This window comes from Pteronotus mesoamericanus, unplaced genomic scaffold, assembly GCF_021234165.1.
Source record: "Pteronotus mesoamericanus isolate MK-2021 breed Mesoamerican mustached bat unplaced genomic scaffold, CSHL_Meso_final contig_25, whole genome shotgun sequence".
In the NCBI taxonomy this organism is placed as follows: domain Eukaryota; kingdom Metazoa; phylum Chordata; class Mammalia; order Chiroptera; family Mormoopidae; genus Pteronotus; species Pteronotus mesoamericanus.
The window spans coordinates 39,013,294-39,037,776 of NW_026555105.1; the positions used below are offsets into that span (position 1 = coordinate 39,013,294).

The window sequence follows — 24,483 nt, forward strand, 5'->3', positions numbered from 1 at the left end:
TCATTTCACCTTCCATTTTAATTGAGAACCTTGCTGGATAGAGCAGTCTTGGTTGCAGGCCTTTGTTTTTTATGGCTTGTAATATTTCTTTCTGTTCCCTTCTGGCTTGTAGTATTTCTGTTGAGAAGTCACCTGCTAGCTGTACCAGGGCTCCCTTGTATGTTACTACCTGTTTCTCCCTTGCTGCCTTTAGGGTTCTCTGTTTGTCTTTGATATTTGCCATTTTAATGATGATGTGTCTTGCAGTGGGCCTCGTTGGGTTCCTCTTGAATGAGACCCTCTGTGCTTCCTGTACTTCTGTGACTTTTTCTCTTCTCCTTTCTGTTTCAAACAGGTTCTCTATCCCTTGCTGCTCTTCTTCTCTTTCTGGTGTCCCTATTAAATGGATATTATTACATTTCAGGTTGTCCTGCATTTCCCTCAATGTCTCTTCATTCTTTGTGAGTCTTTTTTCATTTTCTTACTTTTTCTGGGAGCTTTTTTCTACCTTATCCTTCAGCTCATTGATTCAGTCCTCTGCTTCATCTAGCCTGCTTTTGATTCCTTCTACTGTGTTCTTGAATTCAGAAATTCTATTCTTCATTTCCTCTTGTCTCTTATTGATGGTTTCTATGTCCTTTTTCATGCTGATGTAGTTTGCAGTAAGTTCCTTGTAGTTTTTTGTAATTTTCTCTGAGCTCACTGAGCTCATTGAGCTTCCTTAGAACCACTGTTTGGAACTTAATATCTGATAGTTTACTTGCCTCTATTTCATTTAGTTCTGTCCCTGGGGTTTCCTCCTTTCCCTTCGAGTGGGAAGTATTTCTTTGTCTTCCCATTATTTGTGAGACTCTTCCTTTTTTGCTTGTGCTTCTTAAACTGATCTGTCTTGATTTCCTGACTTTGTGGTGTGAACTTCTATGGTAGGGGACTGCTGTTTTTACTTTCTGGATCTGCCTGTGATGATGTCAGATGTCATCCCTGTCTGACCTTAGGCAGTCTGTTAGAGACTTCCAGTAATCTTCTGTTTGTGGCTGTCTCCTTCAGCTGTTAATCTAGTCACTCTGCACTCTGTAGTCAGGCTTAGACACCACAGGGCAGGGCAGAGTCCCTCCAGGGTGCAGGTTAATGTGTCCTCTAAATCTGCTGCCACACAGGGGAGTCGTCTGCCTGAGCCCCATGACTGCTGCTGTTTGGGGGAAGAGTCAGCATTGGGATTCCACTGGCTATTCTCTCAGTTCTCTCCCCAAAGCCTCTGTCTCCAGTCTTTTCTCAAGTGTCTGTTGTCCAATCTGTGTCCCCTTTAGCCAGGAATATACTATCTGTGTTTTCCACTCTGTACTCAGCAGTTAGGCTTTAACATGACCAGGCCCTAGTGGAATCTGTCCTGGGGGCAAGGCTATTGTGTCCTCTCACATTGTTGCCATTCAGGGGAGTGGTTTGTCTAAGCAAATCGCTGCTGTCATTTGGGGGAATGAGTCAGCACCGGGATCCCGCTGGCTCCTCTCTCAGTTCTCTCCTCAAAGACTCCTTCCCCAGTTTCTCCTCAGTTACCTCTAACCCTCTCTGCCCCTGCCTTTGCTGGAGACCAGGGTAAGTGGCTGCAAATAAAAATTTATGTGTCGGCCTTTTAAAAGGCTCTGTGCATCTTTAGCTGCCTGTCTCTGGCAAAGAGGAACCCTGCCAGTTTTTGAAGGTGGTTGTTATCTGTGTACTTTTTGGGCTGTGGTGCTGTAGGCTGGAGATCCCCACTTATGATTTAGACTCTGCTCTTCTCAGGGGGTTCTACTGGCCATTTCAGTATCCTTTTGGAGTTGCCGCCCGTGGGTGCCCCTCCTGCCTTCTTGAGACTCTGCCATACTCCTTACCAGTTAGATTGTGCTAAGGCTGATTCTTCTGTCTGTCCAAGGTTATAAGGGTCCTCTCGCTATTTATTTGATTTCTCAGGTGATTTCTCAACAATTTAGGTGAAACTCCAGATTGGTCCTGCGAGGAGGTCAGTGTGACTTCTGTTCACTCCTCTGCCATCCTGATTTTCCTACGGATATTCTTTAAATGGAATAAAGACTATAAAATCATCTCATGCCACTTTAAGTTTGATTTTGCTGCTGGGGTATAAGATAAATTTCTGGTTTTCAGAGCTGTTGGGATTTTGAAGGGATTGGATTCATACCTGTATGAAAAACTTCATGCCCCAAAGTTGAAAATGTACAGGAAAACGATAAACATTTAGAAAATACAGTCTACTTAAATCAAGTTAAAAAGTGATAGAAAGTCATTAAAGAATTTGGTAATTTTGGGGCCGGAGAAGATGGCAGAGGAGTGAATGGGAGTCACGCTGACCTCCTCCCAAGACCAAATTGAATTGAGACTAAATAGTGCAGTAATCACCTGGAAAACAATGGAACTATAGTGGGAGAGGAGCCTTGGAGCCGCGGACAGTGGATTCAACTCTCACACATCCCAACGGGTGAGAAGTGCGGTGGAGGCTCGAGAGGGTGGGCTGGGTGCCTATGGGCACTAGTACCAGAGGGACATTGAAACGGCCAGTTAGCTTCCCCGGAGAAGAACAGGGTCTGAATCATAAACAGGGACACCTAAACTACAGCAGCTAAAACCAAGAAAATACAGACAAAACGCAACCCCGAAAAGCTTAGGGGCGCTCTCTGCCAGAGACAGGTGGCTGGGGATGCAAAGAGACATTTAAAAAGCCAACGCAAAAATTGCAGTGGCAGCCGCCCTCCTTGATCTCTGGGTAGAGGCGGCAGCAGGGTGGGCTGGTACCTGGGAAAAGACTGGTGAGGAAAACTTTGTGAAGAGAACTGACACGGCGGCCGGTGGAGCCCCGGTGATAAGGCACCTACCACTCTGCAGCTACCATCTCGCTCAGGCATAAGAGAATCAGTTAACCTGCCTTTTGTGCCCTCTGCACACAGCTTGTGCACATGTGAGCTGGGGGTCTAAGTGCAGACTGTCTGGGTGAGCCTTGTGGAGAGACTGGAGACAGAGTTGTTGGGGAAAGAACGGGAGGAGGAACCAGGAAGTCCCGACTCCGACCCTGTTCTGTAGTCTCCATTGTGGGCTGGAAAGGCACAACCCCAAAGAGGCAGAAGCGGGGCGTCCACGAACCAGACTGCCCGCCATTGAAACGCAGTCTGCACAGGGGGTGGATCCTTGGCCAAAGGGGTCACCGAACTGCCCAGAGACCCCTGAGGAGAGACTAGAAACGGAGGCGTTGGGAAAAGAACGGAAGAAGGAACCGGGGAGTCCCGACTCCTTCTCCTTGCCGTAATCTCCATTGTGCGGGAAGAGGCCACCCCCCCAAAGAGCCAAAAGCCGAAAAGCACACATAGACAGCCCAAAACCACCCAGTGCAGGTGCGCACACTTGCGGGGAGTGACCGGCGAGGGTTGGTGAGCGTGTGTGTGACCTGCGCGGGCTGGCGAACGCTTGCACCGGCTTGCAAGGCCTCCCACAGATTGGCACCGATATGGCCTGCGAGGGAGTGCACAGAGCAGCAACAGCAGGTGTAAATTGACCCTCCCGGCCCGCAATTATGGAGCGGCCCACAAAATTAGTAGATCCCTGCGGAAGGGGTCACAAAGATTCCCAGAGTCCTTGGAGGAGAGACCGGAGACAGAATTAACCAGAGAGTCCTGGAGCTGACTTCCTCCCATTTCCGTAGTCCCCATTTGGCGAGGGCAGGCAAATCACCCAAAGAGCCAAAAGCGGGGAAAACACACAATAGAAGACCCTAAACTGACCAGTGCTGGGGAACTCACCGGCCAGGGGGGCCAGATGAGTACGCGAGGTTGCAAATAAGCCCCCTGGGCTGGGGCAAGCACACGAGAGCCCAGGCGGGCCGGGTATCCTGCCGCGCCAGGAGCACGATCAAGGAGCGAGTGTGAGAGTGCAGAGCGATCCCAAAATATAGTCCAGCCCCAACCGAAGGGGTCACAGAGCTGCCCCAAGCAGGAGTCAGACACAGACGGTAGATGCCTGAAAGGCTCAAACAAACAACCCAAGGTCATATAGGGTCAACAACTGACATCATCAGAGGCAGGCCCAGAAAGAAAAGTAAAGGGATAAATGGATAAAATAAATAAATAAATAAATGAAAGACCCACCTACAACCATAGAAGTTTAATTCAAAAAGTCAGGAAATCTAGACAGCCCAATTGAAGCAGAAGCAAAAATAAATTAAAAAAATAAGTAAATTGCTTAACAGACTCACAAAAATGGGAAGAAAAAGAAGTTCCCCCAAAATGAGTGGAAAAGGGGACTCCCCACAGAGAGAGCTAAATGAAATAGAGGCAAGGGATCTATCAGATACTGAATTCAAAACAATGGTTCTAAGGAAGCTCAATGAGCTCAGCCAGCTCAAAGATAACTATGAGAAACTACAGAGAAACTATCAGGATCTTACAACAAACTATATCAACCTGGAGAAGGACATAGAAACTATCTATCAAGAAGACACAAGAGGATATGAAGAATACCATTTCTGAATTGAAGAACACAGTAGAAGGAATCCAAAGCAGGCTGGATGAAGCCGAGGATCAAATCAGTGAGATGGAGGATAAGGTAGAAAAAAGCTCCCAGAAAGAACAAGAAATGGAAAAAAGACTCCAAAAGAATGAAGAGACATTTAGGGAAATGCAGGACAACCTGAAACGTAATAATACCCATATAATAGGGATACCAGAAGGAGAAGAAGAGGAGCAAGGGATAGAGAACCTCCTCGAAAAAGTAATGATGGAAAATTTCCCTAATTTGAGGAGAGAAAGGCTCTTCTAGATCCAGGAGGCACAGAGGACCCCACTCAAGAGGGACTCAAAGAGGTTCACTCCAAGACATCATCATCATTAAAATGGCAACTATCAAAGACAAAGAGAGAATCCTCAATGCAGCAAGGGAGAAGGAGAAAGTAACATAAAAGGGGGCCCCGATACGCCTAGGAGCTGACTTCTCAACAGAAACACTACAAGCCAAAAGGGAATGGTAACAAATATTCCAAGTCATGAAAAGCAAGGCCCTACAGCCAAGGCTGCTCTACCCAGCAAGGCTCTCAATTAAAATAGAAGGGGAAATAAGGAGTTTCCCAGACAAAAAAGGCTAAAAGAATACATCTCTACCAAACCAGCACTCCAAGATATGCTAAGGGGACTGGTTTAAGCAGATGAAGGAAAAGAATGAGACAGAGAGGAACACAGGTACAAAGAGAAAAGATGAGTAAGTTTCTATCAGTAATATCTCTCAATGTGAATGCACTAAATGCCCCAATCAAAAGACACAGGGTAGCTGAATGGATAAGAAAACATGACCCACACATATGCTGCCTACAAGAGACGACCTCAGAGCAAAAGACCTACACAGATTGAAAGTAAAGGGATGGAAAACAATATTCCAAGCAAATGGGTATGAGATAAAGGCCGGGGTTGCCATACTTGTATCAGACAAAGCAGATTTCAAAACAAAGGTCATTAAAAGAGACCCAGAGGGGCACTTTATAATACTTAAGGAAGAATCTATCAAGAAGACATAAACATTGTAAACTTACATGCTCCCAATAGAGGAGCCCCCAACTTTATAAGGAAATTGTTGGATGACTTCAAAAAAGATATAGATATCAGCACACTGATAGTAGGGGATTTCGACACCCCACTGTCAAAAACGGACAGATCTTCCAAACAAAACATTCATAAACATATTGTGGCGCTGAATGACACACTGAATCAAAGAGACTTAACTGACATATATAGAACCTTATATCCCAAAGAGGAAAAATACACATTCTTTTCAAATGCTCATGGCAGTTTTTCAAAGATAGACCACATGATAGGACACAAAGCAAACCTCAGCAAATTCAGGAAAATTGAAGTAATACCAAAATTTTTCTCGGACCACAAGGGATTGAAACTGGAAATCATCCTCAAAGAGAAACTTCAAAAACCTGCAAACTCATGGAGACTGAACAGTAGACTATTAAACAATGAATGGGTCAATAATGAGATAAGAGAAGAAATCAAAAGATTTCTGGAAACAAATGAAAATGAACAGACTACAGTCCAAAACCTATGGGACATAGAAAAGGCGGTCCTGAGAGTGACCTTTACACTACAGCAACACAGGCTTACTTAAAAAAGATAGAAACATTTCAAATAAAAGACCTAACACTATAACATCAAGAACTGGAGAAATAACAACAAATAAATCCCAGAGCAAGTAGAAGGAAGGAAATAGTCAAGATTAGAGCAGAACTGAATGACATAGAGACGAAAAGAACAATTCAGAGGATCAACCAATCCAGAAGCTAGTTCTTTGAAAAGATAAATAAAATTGACAAGCCTTTAAGCAGACTGATCAAGAATAAAAGGGAGAGGACCCACATTAATAATATCAGAAATGAAAGAGGAGAAATAACAACTGATACCACAGAAACACAAAGGATCGTCATAAACTACTATGAACAATTATATGCCAAGAAACTTGAAAATCTTGATGAAATGGAGAAATTTTTAGAAAAGTATCATCTTCCAACACTGAAGGAGGAAAAAACAGAAAGCTTGAACAGACCGATAACAGCTGGGGAAATTGAAGCAGTAATCAAGAAACTCCCGGCACACAAAAGCACAGGGCCGGTCAGTTTCACAGGAGAATTTTACAAAACATTTAAGGAAGAGCTAACCCCTGTCCTTCTCAGACTATTCCAAAAAATCCAAGAGGAGGGAAGACTGCCAGACTCCTTCTATGAGGCCAGCATCACCCTGATCCCAAAACCAGATAAAGACCCTACCAAGGAAGAAAACTACAGGCCAATTTCACTGATGAACATAGATGCTAAAATCCTCAACAAAATATTGGCAAACCACATCCAGCAATACATTCAAAAGATTATCCACCATGATCAAGTGTGATTCATCCCAGGCATGCAGGGATGGTTCAATATACGCAAATCAGTAAATGTGATACATCACATAAATAAAAGAAAAGACAGAAACCACCATCTCGATATGATCATCTTGATAGATGCAGAAAAAACATTCGATAAGGTACAGCACCGATTTATGATCAAAACACTCAGCAAAATGGGAATAAATGGGGCATTCCTCAACGTAATAAAGGCTATATGTGAAAAACCTACAGCCCATATCATTCTCAACAGGCAAAGCTAAAAGCTTTCCCACTGAGATCAGGAACACGACAAGGGTGTCCGCTCTCACCGCTTCTTTTCAGTATCGTATTGGAAGTCCTAGCCACAGCGGTCAGACAAGAGAAAGCGATAAAGGCATCCAAATAGGAGAGGAGGAAGTAAAGCTATCATTGTTTGCAGATGACATGATAGTGTACATAGAGAACCCTGTAGACTCTACCAGAAAACTCCTCAACCTAATAAGTGAATTTGGCAAAACAGCAGGATACAAAGTCAACATTCAGTAATCAAAGGCATTTTTGTACACCAGCAATGCAATAGGAGAAGAAATCAGAAAAAAATATACCATTCGCAATAGCAAGAAGAAAAATAAAGTACCTAGGCATAAATTTAACCAAGGACGTAAAAGATCTGTATGCAGAAAACTATACAACATTGAAGAAAGAAATTAAGGAAGACACAAATAAATGGAAGCATATACCGTGCACATGGATTGGAAGAATTAATATCATCAAAATGTCCATACTACCCAAAGCAATTTATAGATTTAACGCAATCCCTTTTAAGATACCAGTGACATAGTTCACAGAAATAGAACAGACATTTCAAAAATTTATATGGAACCATAAACGACCCCAAATAGCCTCAGCAATTTTGAGAAAGAAACACAAAGTAGGAAGGATCACAATACCGGACATCAAACTCTACTACAAAGCCACTATACTCAAAACAATCTGGTGCTGGCACAAGAACAGACCCATAGAGCAGTGGAACAGAACAGAAAGCCCAGAAATAAGCCCAGGTGTATATGGGCATCTAATATTTGACAAAGGGGGCAGAAGCATCAAATGGAGCAACAATAGCCTCTTCAACAAATGGTGTTGGGAGAGCTGGACGGCTACATGCACAAAATTGAAATTGGATCATCAGCTGACACCATACACAAAAACAAACTCAAGAGGGATAAAAGACTTAAATATAAGTCGCAACACCATCAAAATCCTCGAGGAAAACATTGGCTGGAAACTCTCAGATATCCCATGCAGCAATTTTTTTCACTGACATGTCTCCTAAAGCAAGGGACATAAAGGAAAGAATAAACAAGTGGGACCTCGTCAAAATAAGAAGCTTCTGCACGGCAAAAGAAAACATCAGCAAAATGAAAAGGGAGCCAACTGTATGAGAAAATATATTTGCTAATGATACATCAGATAGAGGTTTGATCTCCAAGATATATAAAGAACTCACTCGACTCCACTCCAAGGATACAAATGATCCAATCAAGAAATGGGCACAGGACCTGGGCAGATTCTTGTCCTAGGAGGAGATACATAGGGCCCAGAGGCATTTGAAAGGATGTTCATCATCACTAGCCATCAGAGAAATGCAGATCAAAACCACCATGAGGTACCACCTCACACCGGTCAGAATGGCCATCATAAACAGCAAGAGGTGTTGGCGAGGCTGTGGAGAAAAGGGATCCCTAGTCCACTGTTGGTGGGAATGCAGAGTGGTGCAGCCACTGTGGAAAGCAGTGTTGAATTTCCTGAAAAAGCTGAAAATGGAACTGCCTTTGGATTCAGTGATTCCCCTGCTAGGACTATACCCTAAGAATACCAAAACGCCAATTCAAAAGAACCTATGCACCCCAATGTTCATAGCAGCACAATTTACAATAGCCAAGTGTTGGAAGCAACCTATATGCCCATCAGTAGATGATTGGATTAAAAAAATAATTGTACATATACACAATGGAATGCTACGCAGGAGAAAGAAAAAAAGAACTTCTAAACTTTGCAACAGCATTGATGAAACTAGAGAGCATTATGCTAAGCGAAATAAGCCAGGGGGGCGAAAGACCAATACCATATGTACTCACCTAGAAGTGGATCCTAACCAACACTACAAAGATGCAAGGAAAATAAGACCAGCAACACTGAAAGGAAAAGAAATCAAGAGAGACAAGAGGGAAGGAGGGAGGGGGGCGGGGAAAAGGAAGGGAAGGGGAAAGTCAAGGAACATATAGCAAGGACTCATGGACAAAACCAAAGGGGAAGAGCTGAGGGAGGGAAGGATGGAGGGGGCAAGGGAAAGTAGTGGGGGGTAGGCAGAGACAAATGTATTTGAAAAAATAAAATTAAATTAAAAAAAAAGAATTTGGTAATTTTAAAGCAATCCACTAATAAAATAGCAGACATAACTACCTTTACAAGCCAGTTGTACCAAACATTCTGTAATTAGGTATGTCCTTACTGAATTAAACTTCTTAGAAGCAGAAAGACAGAGAACCGTCCTTAACTCACTTTATAAGGGTAGCATAATGGTAACATCAAAATCAGATAAGTGCTGTCAAGAAAGAAAGGTTGACAGCCGACATCACATAGAATGAGAAGTGAAAATTACATCCAATCGTGTTCATGAATATAAATGCAAAAAATTGTAAACAAAGCATTAGGAAAGGAATTTAGAAATATACTAAAAAGATAATATACCATGATCAAATTGGATTGATCTCAGAATTCAGGTTTGGTTTAATATTATAAAATTGATTTAATCTATTTCACCATATTAAATAAATTAAATAAGAAATATTTGATAAAATGCAACATTTATTCTTAAATAACTCTTGACAAAATAAGAATATAAGAACTGCCATAACCTACTAAAGGAATTATAAAAACCTTTAACAAACATCATAAATAATGATTAAACATTAAAAGAATTCCTTTTATTAGAAGGAAGAGGGTGAGGATGCCTATTATTAGAAGGAAGAGGGTGAGGATGTCACAACTTCTGTTAAATGTTGAACTGGAGATCCTGTCTATTACAGTAAGAAAGAAAAAAAGTATTAAAATAGAAAAGAAACAAAACATATGTTTTTGGTGGTGATATATTCTATATATAGGAAATTGGAAGAAATATGTAAACAAATTATTAGAATTAATATGTAAGTTTAAAGTTGCTGGTTACTGTCATTAAACAAAAGGCAATTGCATTTTTATAGACTGGCATTGGGTGCTTTGAAATCATTTTAAATGATGATACTGTTTAACTCATGCAAAAGTATATAAAATATCTAAGGGTAAAACTGATGGAATAGCTCCAACCCTAGTATGGGATAAACTACCAATCTTTATTTTTTTAAATTAAATTAAATTTTTAAAAATTATATTTTATTTATTATACTATTACAGTTGTCCTGATTTTTCCTCTTGCCCCCTTGCCCTACCAAGCACTCCCTTCTCCCTCGGGCAGTTCCCTTACCATTGTTCATGTCCATGGGTCATGTGTGTGAGTTCTTTGGCTACTCCATTTCCTATACTGTACTTTACATTCCCATGGCTATTCTGTAACTACCCATTTGTACTTCTTAATCCCCTCACCTCTTCACCCGTTCCCCCCATCAAAATGTTGTCTGTATCCATGATTCTGTCTCTGTTCTTATTTGCTTAGTTTGGTTTTTAGATTCAATTGTTGATAGCTATGTATTTATTGCCATTGTTCACAATTTTGATGTTCTTTTTCTTAAATAAGTTCCTTTAACATTTTATATAATAATGCTTTGGTGATGATGAACTCCTTTAGTTATTTTCTTGTCTGGGAAGCTCTTTATCTGCCCTTTGATTCTAAATAATAGCTTTGCTAGATAGAGCAATCTTGGCTGTAGGCTCCTACTTTTCATCACTTTGAATATTTCTTGCCAATCCCTTCTAGCCTGGAAAGTTTCTTTTGAGAAATCAGCTGACAGTCTTATGGGAACTACCCTGTAGGTAGGTAACTACTTTTCTCTTGCTGCTTTTAAGATTCTCTCTTTATCTTTAACCTTTGGCATTTTTATGATGTGTCTTGGTGTGGTCCTCTTTGGGTCCAACTTACTTGGGACTCTGTGCTTCCTGGACTTGCATGTCTCTTTCCTTCACCAAATTAGGGAAGTTTTCTTTGATTATATTTTCAAAAAGATTTCCAATTTCTTGCTCTTCTCCTTCCCCTGTGATGTGAATGTTGGACCTCTTGAAGTGGCCTCAGAGTCTGCTTAACTGTCCTCCTTTTTTTCATTTCTTTTTTCTTCTTGTTGTTCTGATTGGTGGTTTTATTTGCTTCCTTATGTTTCAAATCACTGATTTGATTCTCGGCTTCATCTACTCTGCTGTTGTTTCTGTATAAATTGTTCTTTCTTTCAATTAGTGTTTCTTTCATTTCTGACTAGATCTTTTTTTATGCTGTGAAGGCCCTCACTAAGTTCCTTGAGCAGCCTTATAAATAGTGTTTTGAATTCTGCATCTGGTAGATTGCTTATCACCATTTTGTTTAGCCCTTTTCTAGGAGTTTTTGTCTGTTCTTTCATTTGGGCCATGTTTCTTTTTCTCCTCCTTTTAGCAGACTTCCTGTTTTTGTTTCTATGTAGTAGGTAGAGCTGCTTTGACTCCATGCCTTGGTAGTGTGGCCTAATGTAGAAGGTATCCTGTAGGGTCCAATGGCACAACCTCCCCTATCACCCAAGCTGGGTTCTTGAGTTGTGCCATTCATATGGGCTGAGCATACCCTTTTCTTGTAGTTGAGCCTTGGTTGCTGTTGGCAGGTCAATGGGAGGGATTTACCCAGGGCAGTCAGCTGCAAGGACTGGCTTGACCACTTACCACCAGCCTCTACCCTCCGTGCTGGATCAGCTGTGCAGAGGCAGGGTGGTGGTGCTCTGACGTGGTCTGTAGCTGTCCACTGGGTGTGCTGCCCTGGGGTTTCCTGGGTGATGCAGGCCAAGGTCAGCCTCCACCTGTGGTTTGCCTGGGCATCCCTTCCTGAGCTGTAAGGCAATTTGAGAGGGCTGCTACTTGTGCTGGGCTTACAGACTCCTAGGTGAAACCAGGCTGTGAAACTAGGCTGGCTCTTGCTAGTGCAGGATCTGGGGCTCACAGAGGCCAGCTGTTGCTCATTTGAGAGAGTTTAAGAAGTTGTGAAGCATGAGCCAAGACAAGCCATTCATATGGAAAAGCAGCTTGGGTGGGCCCATGGGTTGGGTGGGGCAGAGTCTCTTGTTATCTCCATGGTGGATCAAACAGTGTTAGCCATATCTGATAACTTCAGATATGGCATCAGCTTGCTGACTCAGTCTGGATGGATAAGGTGTCTTTAATTCCATAGCTGTCAGACTTCCATTCAACTTGATATCTGATGATTCTGAGTGATGGTTGTTCTATATTTTAGTTGTAACTTTGACGTGGTTATGCAAAGAGGTGAGCTATGTCTGCCTACATTCCCATATTTACTGGAAGTCCTTCAAAATTTATTGAAAGACATTGAGGAATACTTAAATAAATGAAGAGTTATACCACATTCTTAGACATCATAAAGAGGTCAATTCTCCCCCTAATCAAAATCCTAGCAGGGTTAGTTGTTGAAGTTGATAATGTAATATTAAATTTATATGGAATCCCTGGCTGGGTAGCTCACTTGGTTAGAGAGTTGTCCCTAATGTGCCAAGGTTACAGGTTCAATCCCTGATCAGGGCTCATACCACGATCAACCAGGGAATGCGTAAGTAGATAGAGCAGCCAACTGATGTTTTCTCTCCCTCCCTCCCTCCCTCCCTCCTTTCCTCTCTCTCAAATCAATACTTTTTTTTTTAATTTAAATTTTATATGGGCTCTGGCCAGCATGGCTCAGTTGGTTGGGTGGTGTCCCATAAACTAAAGACACGCAGGTTCGATCCCTGGTTGGGGCACATACCTAGGTTGTGGGGTCAGTCCCCAGTCAGAGCATGTGCAGAAGGCAGCCAGTCAGTGTTTCTCTCTTTCCCTCTCTTTCTTCCTCCCTTTCCCTCTCTGAAATAAAAATTTTTTAAAAATTTAACAAATTTATATGGGAGAGCAAAGGGTCAGAACAATCTGAAAGAAGGAAAATAAGAAGAGACTTGCCCAGTGAAGACTCCTTGTAGGTATCATAATTAGGATGGTGTGATAATGGTGAAGGAACTGAAAAAAGACCAATGGGCCATGATAGAGATCCCAGAAGCAGACCTACGCATACCTGAAAATGCAATGATGACAAAGCCAGCATGGTGACAAAGCCAGTGGGGGAAGGAGGTACCATTTAAAATGGTGTTAGTATAATTTGTTATCCATATGGAAAAGAGAATAAATGTAAATACCAAATTCGGGTCATACAAAAAAATTAATTCTGGGTGAATTTAAGACTTAAATGTGAAATAATATATAACATTTATGACAGAATCTCCTAGATTCCAAATTTGTTTTTCCAGTTCCTGATGGCTGTCATCCTAGGATACCTAGTAGGTACTTCATACCTAGCATGATCATTAACTGCCTCCAAACTACCCTGTCCACACTTTCCCCATCTCAGTAACTCCAGCAACTTCCTCCATCCACTTACTTGGACCAAAACCTTGGTACCATCTTTGCTCTTTTCTTCACATCCCATACCAGCAAAGACTTCAGAACCCTTCCAGAACCTTGCATTTTCTCTGCAATTCACTTCCTCCACCCAAGTCCAAGGCACCAGCATTTTTGCTTGAGTATTACAACAGCTCCCTAACTGGTCTTATTGCTTCCACCTTGATGTCAGCCCTTGTCCATACCCCCTCCCACAATAACCAGGGTGTCAAGATTCAGACATTTTGAATCCTATCATGCTTGTGTTCAAAACCCTGCACTGTTGTGCTATCTCCCTGCCATGACCTGGTGCAGAGCCCACCCCTTTTTTTTCCTGACCTCATCTCCCTCAGTCTTCACTGACTTCCTTTATTTTTTTTCTGTAACACCCCAGGCACATTTGTGCTTCTTCATTACAACTCAAATACTACCTTCTACTGGAAGTGTACTGCACACACACATTCTTTCCCCGGTGTTTTTTCTCCATTGCACTTGCCACCACCTGATATTCTATGTATTTTCATTTTTAAAAAATTGCCTAATTCCATTCACTAGAATGTCAGCTCCATGAGGGAAGGGTTTTTTTGGTTTGTTTGTTTGTTTTTTTGTTTTCCTGTTTCCTGCTGTAACCCCAGAGCTTAGAGTAACACTTCATGCTTGGTAGCTGTTCAGTAAATGTTTGTTGCATTAATGAATGAATCCACTACTACCATGGGACTGTGTATGCGTTACCCAATCTCCATAAGCTTTAGCTTCCTCATCTGTGAAATGGATAGTTGTACCTAATTTATAGGGTGACTGGGACAGTGAAAGTAACTGTTACATGCAGTGCAGTACCTATTTCCTTGGAAGTGCTTTTAGTTTTCCTTCCCCCTGGCTCTGCCTGGAAGAGAGCAGGGATTAATCTTGGACAGAGGTGAGCTTTTCTATTCTCCTTCTCTTCCCCTCTCAGCACCTGGGCAGCCATAGAATAGGATGAGGCACTACTTGATGAGTGCAGTGGAATTCTCTTCCATATACATCGTTGAAAGAAAACAACAAGCTGCAGCACATCATGCAGAAGGGAGGTGTGATCACCTCTGAGATGGGAGAAGTGAGTGACGGGTGTTCAAGAGTGCTGAGTGGGGGTGGGGAGCTTTCGCTGTGTACCCTTAGGAGTCTTCTGAATGTTTACCACGTGGATAAAATTTCCTTATGTGAATAAATTATAAGCCTTGTGAGCAAATATGCAGTTCTAACTTGTCCCTAGGGGGGTGACGTGTATCACAGCCTGAGCAGGAAGTCAGATAATTGGGCTGTCCATGTGATCACAAGCTCTTCAGGCTCCAGCGGTATTCAGAATATAGAATACAGGGTCGAGGATGGGACCACAACTGGTGCCTTTCTATGGGTGGTTTTTTTCAAAAAGCTTCCACAAATGTATTTTTTCAAATTCTCTGCATGGTCACATACTAAATAGCTGAAAATTATTGATAGCCAGCTGTTTCTGAAGGTGAGCTTCATATCCCTGCTGGATCTTGGAGTGGACATGAGGGTACCTTGAATGTATGTGTTTAATGTGTTGGTGTTTTCTGAATTAGCAGATATGAAAAACATAATTTATATCATGTAGGACGGCAATAGTGAGATTTTTTAAAATATTAAAATGGGATCTTTATAACAAAATTGTGAACCATCTTAGAAATCAGCATATCTTCAGAAGTAAAAGTAAATTCACATTTTCATTAATGTCCTGGAATTCCCCAAACAGCTGCTACCCAACCCATGGAATCTTTCATTTTTTATTTTAGATAATTCCCTGTCCCTACATGGGGTCAATCTCGAGGCTTAAAGACATATTTTACAGGCATTTCTGAAACTGCTGGTTTCTTTTCTAGTTTATTCAGTTTCATTTTATTGACTGCTGGCTAAAATTTACCTCACCTAAAAACCCTGCTAAATTTTAGAGGACAAAATGAGGATATTGGGCATAGCAGATGTGTCAGGAAAGGGCCAAAAGAATTAGTCATGCCAAGTGCAGATGTCACAGTGCAGTGGGGAAGATGGGAACCATGAATGCTGCAGTTCAGTGTGCACTGGACAGAAAGAGAACACCGAGTTCTGTGTCATTTGTTCTGCTTAGCAATATGGAAAATGGGACACTTTCACCAAGATTTCTATCAAGTATTATAAAATAAAATGAGTTTGGGCTGAACTTGCAAAATTCCTTAGATCAATTGAATAAATGAAACATTGCTATATGAAAACAACTCTGATATCTATTGGTGGATAATATCTTTGAGCTTTAACATAGTTTGTGTGATATATATACTTGTGTGTATGTTTATTTTAAGAGGGCATCTTTGCTCCTTTGGTTAAGATTTGGCTTACTATAAAGAATAATTTTAAATCAGCTTTAAAGACACACCTTCTCCCTCTGCCCTTTTTCCCCTTTTCCTTCTTTGCTCCCACAATGATTTTTATCTGTTCTATACAGCAGGGATCCCCAACTCTCAGGCCATGGCCTGTCAGGAAGAACTGGGCATGAGTTTGCTAGCCTGAGCTCAACTCCCCCAATCTTTCCCTGGTGCCAAAAAGGTTGGGGACTGCTGCTGTACAGGACCTAATGGCTAGGAGGTAGTAAGAAGTGGAAATTGTACATGCAAAAAGATAATGTTGGAAAAGTTACTTTTTGCAGTCAGCCATTTGGAAATTGTGGTGCATTTTCCCATTGAAACAAAGTTATTTGTGGCTGGCTTCTCAGGTAAACCCACAAAAACCTACTTAATCTATAATGTCTGCGTGGTACAGTACTGTACTAATTGTACTATAGAACCCAACCACCATCCTAGGTTCCCATGGATAAATGCATTTTAAGTTCATATTGGGATTCCAGGAACACAGTTATCTTCCTTCCCTGAGGGAATGGTGGTTGCTCTGTCCCAACTCTTGCCCACTCTCTCCTCCTCCACACCACCATGGTCATCACTGACATGCGAGGGTTCCTGTACCCTATGCTTTTTCTCATCTGAAATAGAGTGAGGACTTTCATTATGAAGCTGTAGGTCATGGCTCTGGGAGGCTGAGCCAGGGATGTCCAGAGGGCCAGGAGCTGGAGGGAGGGACTGCAGGGCTTCAGTGAATCAACTGGAGAGGTTGGGGGATTGCATTTTTCTTCTAAAAAGTCCTTTGGGTGGATACTGTATTCTTGGGACCTGAGGGTAGTCTGCTGCCTTTTTTCTGTGATAGCCAATGCTTTGGTGGAGCCCTTGGGCTGGCTGCTCCCTTGGTGGAGTCTGCTGTGGCTGTGGGATGTGACTTCCTATGAGACAGGGTAGCTGTAGGTGCTGAGATCAATATCCCTAGCACAGTGTTTTCCAAAGATGCCCATACTTCTGGTACATGCACAAGAAATTTTTGTTTTAAATGTTTTATCTTTATTTTTATAGTTATTCTTTATTTCTAGTAAGAGATACTGGTTTTCCATTTATGATAATAATGTAAATTTTCTATTAAAATATACTTATTTCAGCCAAAGTGATCTGGTTTCAGGACAAAAAATTAGAACAAGAAGTACATGCATGTGAGAGACTGCTCTTTGATGAACAGCTCTAGAAAAATAATATACCATCAATTGGGGGGGGGAATCAGACTACCAACAGTATGGGTTGTGTGATTTCATTTAAAAAAACACACAAGATATTTTTCAGTGCATAGCTGCCCTCCAAACAAGGCAGTATAGAGAAGTAGACACCGAAATGTTGACAGAGGTTGGTTATCTATGGGAGGTGGTGTGAAGGGTGATTTTTCAAATTATTTTTTTCTCCTCTTGCTTGTGAGTACGCACTTTCTAAGTTTTGACTACACTCACAATACAACACTTTGTCAATAAAAATTTACCTGGAAAGTATATGTAACTTTCTATTCTCCTTATTGTCTCTTCTCCTTCAGTTGTATGCTGTCATCTCATCTAATCCCCTTAATAAGGAATGGATAATGTCTGCTTTCTGTTTTTGGAAGGAACATTACAAATTTTTTTCCTCCAACTTAAGATACCAGTATATTTCACTCAGCTGAGAAAGTGAAAATTGCATTTCAATTTATATACAAATGGTTCTCCATGTAGTCTGTCTTTATGTATGCTGTCTTTGTGTCATAGTTCTTGCTGTCATAACAGGCCACATGTGAGGGTAGCTATTGACATGAAGACATCCCTCTGAGACAACCACTGGAAGAACTGGAAGACCTGCTTTTTCTCCCTTGTCTTTGTTAATTTGCATGGTTCTCAGCTTAGGCAAGACCCCTTCAAGGCTTCCATTTCTACAGCTAGATCAGGTGACATTGCTAATGTCCAGATTCCATAAGAATCAATTAGCTCAGGGTTTGGAGAAATTGTTAAGAATGCTGACAGAGATGGAGCTACACTCTTAGGTTTGCTGCTGTACATAGGTGATCAATTCATCCCAGTGTGCCCTGGACTTTCCAGGTTTTAGCACTGACAGTCTCATGTTCTGGACACATCAGTCCTGATCAAACTGGGGCAGTTGGCCACCCTAACTGTACATGTTTAGGCTAACACAGTGGTGTTGGCAACGTGAAAAGGACAGGGAAAACAATACAGTCAATTTCCCCAGCTCAATCTCCAAGCATATGGGCAATTCATTTAATAAATAGAATGCCTTTCTCATGAAAAATTATTTTCAATAAAAATTTAGTTGATATACCAGATGTCCTGAAAAACCTACGCCCAAAGTTGGCTGTCACATTGTTTCCACCTCTTTCAGTGGTTGTCCATACCTTATGCAGTGGTTGCTGACCTCCAGTAGCTAGACGGGGAGAAAAATGACATCCTCATCTCACTTTCAGTAATCTTATTTATGTGTGCAATTTTAATCATTTCCACAGGGAGAAGGCAAACCTTGCCATTACTGTCTACAATGACAAGGAGGAAATCATGGCCCATGCCACCTTCCTGGACTATCCCAACTGGAATGTGGCCGAACAGGATAACTGGGTATCTTTGTTCCGGGAACTTGACAGTGACATCCCATGCACAGTAAGCAATCATGCACAATGCTTGTTAGAGTAGTCTTGATTTTGAAACAAAGTCCTGTGTTTACATATATGTCTGTTTAATTTTGGACTGAGCAGTTCAAAACTCCTGACAGAAAGTATAGACATTATGACAGTTAGAAATGAAATTATCTGGTGGGGAGGAAAAGCGGGTCTGTGGGGATAGGAAAGGGTAAATAAATAATAGCAAGATCAGACAATTGCACAGCCCAGGTCATGCTCTGTTAATGAGGACTGGGAGCAAGAAATTAGTGCGAGTGTCAGAACATCTGCTTTCTAGGTCTCCACCCTGCACCAAGCATCAGTATCCAAAGTCTTTGATATGTTTGGAGGACACCTGCCATCTACATATTTACCTCAGTAATAATGACAACAGCCTCAGGTTCATGTCACACTATAATTTTCAAAGTGCATCTGTGTACTCTGGTTCATTTGATGTCTTCTAGCTGCGGGCATCAGACAACCTGTTGGCTAATAGTGGCCAGGTCAGCAGTTCCCAGGGAGTTAGGCCTTGGTAGCTGATGCCGCATCTGAGCTCTTCCTGCTCTTGGCCTGCCAGAGCCAGGCCAGTATCTGGCCCCAGTTTCTGTGGAGAGCCGGATGCTGTGACTGTGTACAGCACACTTGCCTGTCAGTGGAATTCAGCAGCATGTCCCCAGAGCCCTGGGGAATAGCAGTTGAGTGCATGAGTGAGTTCACCTCCCACGTATGCGTGCACACACACAGATGCACGCTTGGCACATTATCCAGCACTGATTTAGCTAGATGGTGCCTTCCTCTTGTCCTCTATGTTCTTCTCTTCCTCCCCACCCTGTATACCCAGTTACCATTGCCAGAAAAATTATCTCAAACTTGGAAATAGTCCAGAAAGATTCTTTCAATCAATGCTTGTACCTTTGACTGACTTTCTATTGATTGGTCTATTTTACAATTCTGTAAGAACTGTGATTAACTTGTAGATGTTTATCCATTTAAGATGTAAATAATTCCTATCAGGTGGAAGAGATAACCTCAAAAATTTTGGCTATGGCCCATTAGGACATTAACTATTTCCAGCAATATTTTTTAATATTCTCTCATTAAATTGCCTAAGGTAGCCAGCATCTCAAGTGCAATGAACCATTTTTATCATCTCATTGGTCACCTCACTATTTGATTAGTTGAATAAATCTCTAATGTGTGTTCATTTTATATTTGCATTAGGATCATTATTTTACCTTTTTGAAAATAACAAATTAACACCATTTTTCATAAATTCTTTCCCCTTTGTTTTTTTTATCTTTTTCTCTTAAGATTGTTTTTTTTTTTAAAAAACTAATTCCTACATTAGTATAGACCTTAGTTGTCCAGTATAGCAGCCACCAGCTACAAGTAACTATTGAACACTTGAAAATGTGGCTAGTCTGAATTGAGGTGTGTTATAAGTTTAATATTTACACCAGATTTCAAATACTTAGTAGAAAAAAAAGAACATAATATGTCTCGTCTCTAACAATTTTTATTGAATATATTAAGTTAGTTTAAAGTATTAAAAATTAATTTCACCTGTTTATGTTTATTTTTTAATATGTCTGCTAGAAAATTTAAAATTACAATATGTGGTTGGCATTTGTGGCTCAAATTACTTTACTATTGGAGAGCATTGGTATAGAGCCTTAAAGGTTAATGTATCATTACCTATTCCAGGGGTATTTGCAATTGAAGTAATAATTTTTATCTTAAAGCTAAATACTAAATCTTGAATTATCATATTTTTGTTGGAAGAGAGAATTGGGAGCTAAATCAGCCAAGGAATAAACCATGTACTCCTAAGGGTAGTCCGGCTTGGAATGTAAAGCAGATATTAAGTAAGGTGCTTGTGGGATATAGATGCCTTAATACATGGAAAGTAGTTCCATTTGTGTCATTGTTGTTGCTGTTGTCTGGACTGTGGGGTTTGTGTTGTTTGCCTTTTGGGAGTTTTCAAGCTCATGAACCAAATTAATGATACTTCTCAAATCATTTTGTGCCTAATAAATGCTTCTTCTGAGTGTTCCTAAGGCACATGCCATCCAACAGGAGGGGAGACCAAGCCACATGGATGTGCATGTGGTAACCCAAGGCTATCTATAAAGTTGCTCAGAAAACAAGAAACACAGTGCTTCTGTTGTCCTGATCTAGGTGCAAGCACTACCTCCACCAATCACCTCACATTAATTCTGGAATTTGAAGATTTTCCATAAACATAGGGGTACTGAGTTGAGTAGACTGATGTGTGGATGTATGAAGTCTGTCCAGAAAAAGTGCAGCCATTGTTAATATAACGAGAACAATTTGCACAATGTAATCTGGCATTCAAGGAGAGTAGACTGGAATACAGAGCGAACAATGATCACTTCACTGTACTAGTCAGTGGGGGCAGCAGTAGATGCTGTTGAGTGAGCATGTATACTGTGGCTGTCCCATTCAAAATGACTGAGCTAGTAGAACAATGAGTCTGCATCAAATTTTTCATTAAGCTTGAACGTTCCTCTGAGGACACTATTCGGATGATTCAGCAGGCCACAGCTATGGACAGCTGGTTACTAGCAGCTTCATCACAACGTGTCTGCTCATATGTCGTGTGTCATGCAGAGTTTTTGTGAAACATCAAGTCACCCAGGTGACTCAGCCCCCTACAGCCCAGATTTGGTGATCTGCAACTTCTGGCTTTTCCTCAAACTAAAATCACCTTTGAAAAGGAAGAGGTTTCATTCAGACAGTCGATAAGATTCAGGAAAATACCATAGGGCAGCTGATGGCAATTGGGAGAACAGTGCAAGGTCCCAAGGTGCCTACTTTGAACGGGACTGAGACATCATTGTCCTATGTCCTGTGTTTCTTGTATCTTGTATCTTCTTCAATAAATGTCTCCATTTTTCATATTATATGGCTGGATACCTAATGGACAGACCTTGTATAGAACAACTGCTCGTTATTCAGGCCATTTAAGAAGTCTCCAGAAGTTACAAGGCAAAGCTCTTTAAAAACTTGAAAGATTTAACATGAAAGTAATGATAGAATCTTGTGCTTTGGGTTTTCAGCTTCCAGGTTTTCTGGATCCCAGGAGTAATATTAGTTTCTGACTCTGGGAATGTTGAACAAAACAAGCTATTGGCAGATCACATGTGTCAACTGCCTTCCATTCCTCAAATTCATAAGAGACCCTACTTCACATCACTTGAATAGAGCAGCAGCTGCTTACTCAAGAGCCCCCGGGAAAGGGTGATTGTCTGTCACTTGGTATAGACACCCCCAAGGACAAGACTACTGAGTTAATAATTGATTTCACTCCCCTGCAGGCACTTTCCTGTCCACACCCTGTTTTTAAGGGCCATGAGAAGAGCCAGTTGCACTGGACTCATTTATAATCCCTGTTTCCTTGAATAATTCTGAGGTAAGAGGACAGAAGGTCAGGAACAGAGTCCAGGAGAAACCTCGAACACTGCCTGGGTATCTCATCACTAAAGATGTAAAATGTCACCCACAAACACAGCGCAGCTCTGTGTCTGTGACTGCCGCAAACCCTCCTCTTACCTTTTACCTCACCCTGCTCTAGCATAGCCAGAATGCTCACTCAGCCTTTAGTTATGTTCTGTTTTCTTCTGCAGCCTCTGAACACATTGTTCATGCACCTCTTTGTGTCTGTGGATGAATATTCTGTTGGCTGCTGCAAAGAAATTATTCGGTAAGTGACTAGAACCTCGCAGACAGTTACTTGGGGGACTGTCAGCACCATAGACAAGACACATTAATGCCAAAATGACATGAAAGAAACCATGTGGATATAGTGATCCCGCAGTATGTGAGGGGAATTGGTTCTAGAAGCCCCCAAAATATGAAAATCTGCTATGCTCAAGTCTGTTAAATAAAATGACATAGTATTTGCATATAATCTATGTCCTGTGTTCTTTAAAGTACCTCTAGATTACTTATAATACCTAATACAATGGAAATGTTATGTGATTAGTTGTTATATTGTATCATTTTGGGAATAATGACAAGAAAAAAAAGTCTGTACATGTTCAGTTAAGATACAGTCATTGAAGGCTTAACTACATGGTACACATCAGCAGCAATGTAATGTTTTTTAAAAAATATTGAGGTTCTGGCTGGGTAGCTCATTTAGTTAGAGTGCTGTCTCAATATGCCAAGGTTGCAGGTTTGATCCCCTGTCAGGGCACATACAAGAATGAACCAATGAATGCATAAATAAATGGAACAACAAATAGATGTTTCTCTCTCTCTCCCCCTCCTTCTCTCTCTCTCTAAAAGCAGTGAATAAAAAAAAAAAATAAATTTATTTTAAAAAATAAATATTTTCGATCTGTGGTTGATTGAATCTATCGATGTTGAACCTGGGGATTCAGAGGGCCTGTAGTTTTGCCTGTAGCTTTAAGGTGTTTTTAAAGGACATGAAACTCTTTGAGGTGTTAAATTTACTTGTAATTTATGGCTGTATTAAGCATTTACAGAATAGCAGTGATATTTCTGAAAAAAGCAATCTATTCTTTGAACTGATGCTTCCTTCAGTATACATCTTTAACTGCCATCGTTGGAATCAAGCAGTAGCTCAGCCATTTAAAAACATGGGTTTGGGGGGAAGTAAGAGAAAAATCACAGGTTTGGATGTTTTCAAAAGTAGTTTGCCTTGTTATTATCTTTAGAAATGTTTATTAACATGACAGACTGCAGAAGCATCTTGAATAATATGGCACATTGAAATATGATCAGTGGGGCGATGGGGTGATGGCGATGCCTCTCTGACGGCCTGCACAGACATGGGGGAGGTGGCCTCAGCTTTCAAGTCACTCTTGAAATGTCACACCAGACGATCCAGATGTCAGGTCAAAGGTTAATATTAGCAGAAATCTGGTGTGCTGCATGAACGTGGCACCCTCTGTTCTTCCTACCTCCATGGAACAGATAGAAAAAGGGATGTTTGGAATCCAAAGAAAAGTAGAGAAGAAAAAGAAATTTCCTTGAAGATGTTCTTGCCTTGGCAGGCAGGAGCAGGGAGGGCGTGTGGTTGTATGAACATGTCATTTGTCTCAATCATATGCCATCTAATGGGGTTGCTTGGTTATTAACACTCGTCCCGCCCTCTCTTTCCCCTGCTAGGACTGTGTTTAAGGCAGTGCCAGAAATCTACTTCATCTTCCTCATAGTGCCATCCTACATGAGCCTAGGTAAGGTCTGCTAACTACCTCTAGCCCCTAGTCTTTAATACAGGAAATTCAGGTTCAAAATATTGCTTTGGTGAAGGGGAAATAAGAATGGTCTTCAGGTCTAAAATGTATAATGTGTCTATTTAATTATAACAATAAAACACAATTTAGGATGGAAACGACATTTTTTTCTGAAGTTATTCCTTGGTAAAAGGAGGCCACGTTACTTTGTCTCTGTGATTTAGGCTCAACTCTTATAACTGTGTTTGACCAAGTGGGGAACATTCCGAGTCTAACGTATGATGAAGACTTTGCCGTGCATATATGTCACAGGCACAGCCATTACCCTCAGCTGCATATTCGCAAAGCCAGGTAGGTTTCGAGCAGTGCCTTTTGTTACCTAAGTTTTACCCTGGCAGTTACCTTATGTGGAGTTTTTACATTGCCAATTTTACTGTAAGTGGTTATAGCTTGGATTAAAATGTTTTATAATACCCATAAGCGTTACTTCACTTGAAGATATTTATAGTTGCTCTTGATGACATGATTTATGGAACTAAATATCCTATGGAACTCATTTGGTGCTATGTGGCTGGCAAAATTGTACATTTACTACTTGTGGGTTTCTTAAAACACACAGTCCTTGGTCCAACACTGAGGGAAATAGCTTTTTAAAATAAAACAAACTTAAAACTGAGTCTGCTATTTTGTTTTCCTAGTAAAGCCC

The 24,483-nt window shown here is 41.1% G+C and overlaps 1 protein-coding gene across 1 annotated transcript in view; it reads left to right on the forward strand.

Annotated features, from left to right (window-relative positions):
* Positions 1-24,483, forward strand: part of CFAP61 (cilia and flagella associated protein 61) — a 428,437-nt gene that overhangs the window by 26,942 nt on the left and 377,012 nt on the right. Inside the window, exons 3-6 of the mRNA XM_054574135.1 lie at positions 18,403-18,553; positions 22,200-22,276; positions 23,710-23,777; positions 24,002-24,128. Of these exons, the coding sequence (XP_054430110.1) occupies positions 18,403-18,553; positions 22,200-22,276; positions 23,710-23,777; positions 24,002-24,128 (423 nt within the window). The remainder of the gene's footprint in view (positions 1-18,402; positions 18,554-22,199; positions 22,277-23,709; positions 23,778-24,001; positions 24,129-24,483) is intronic.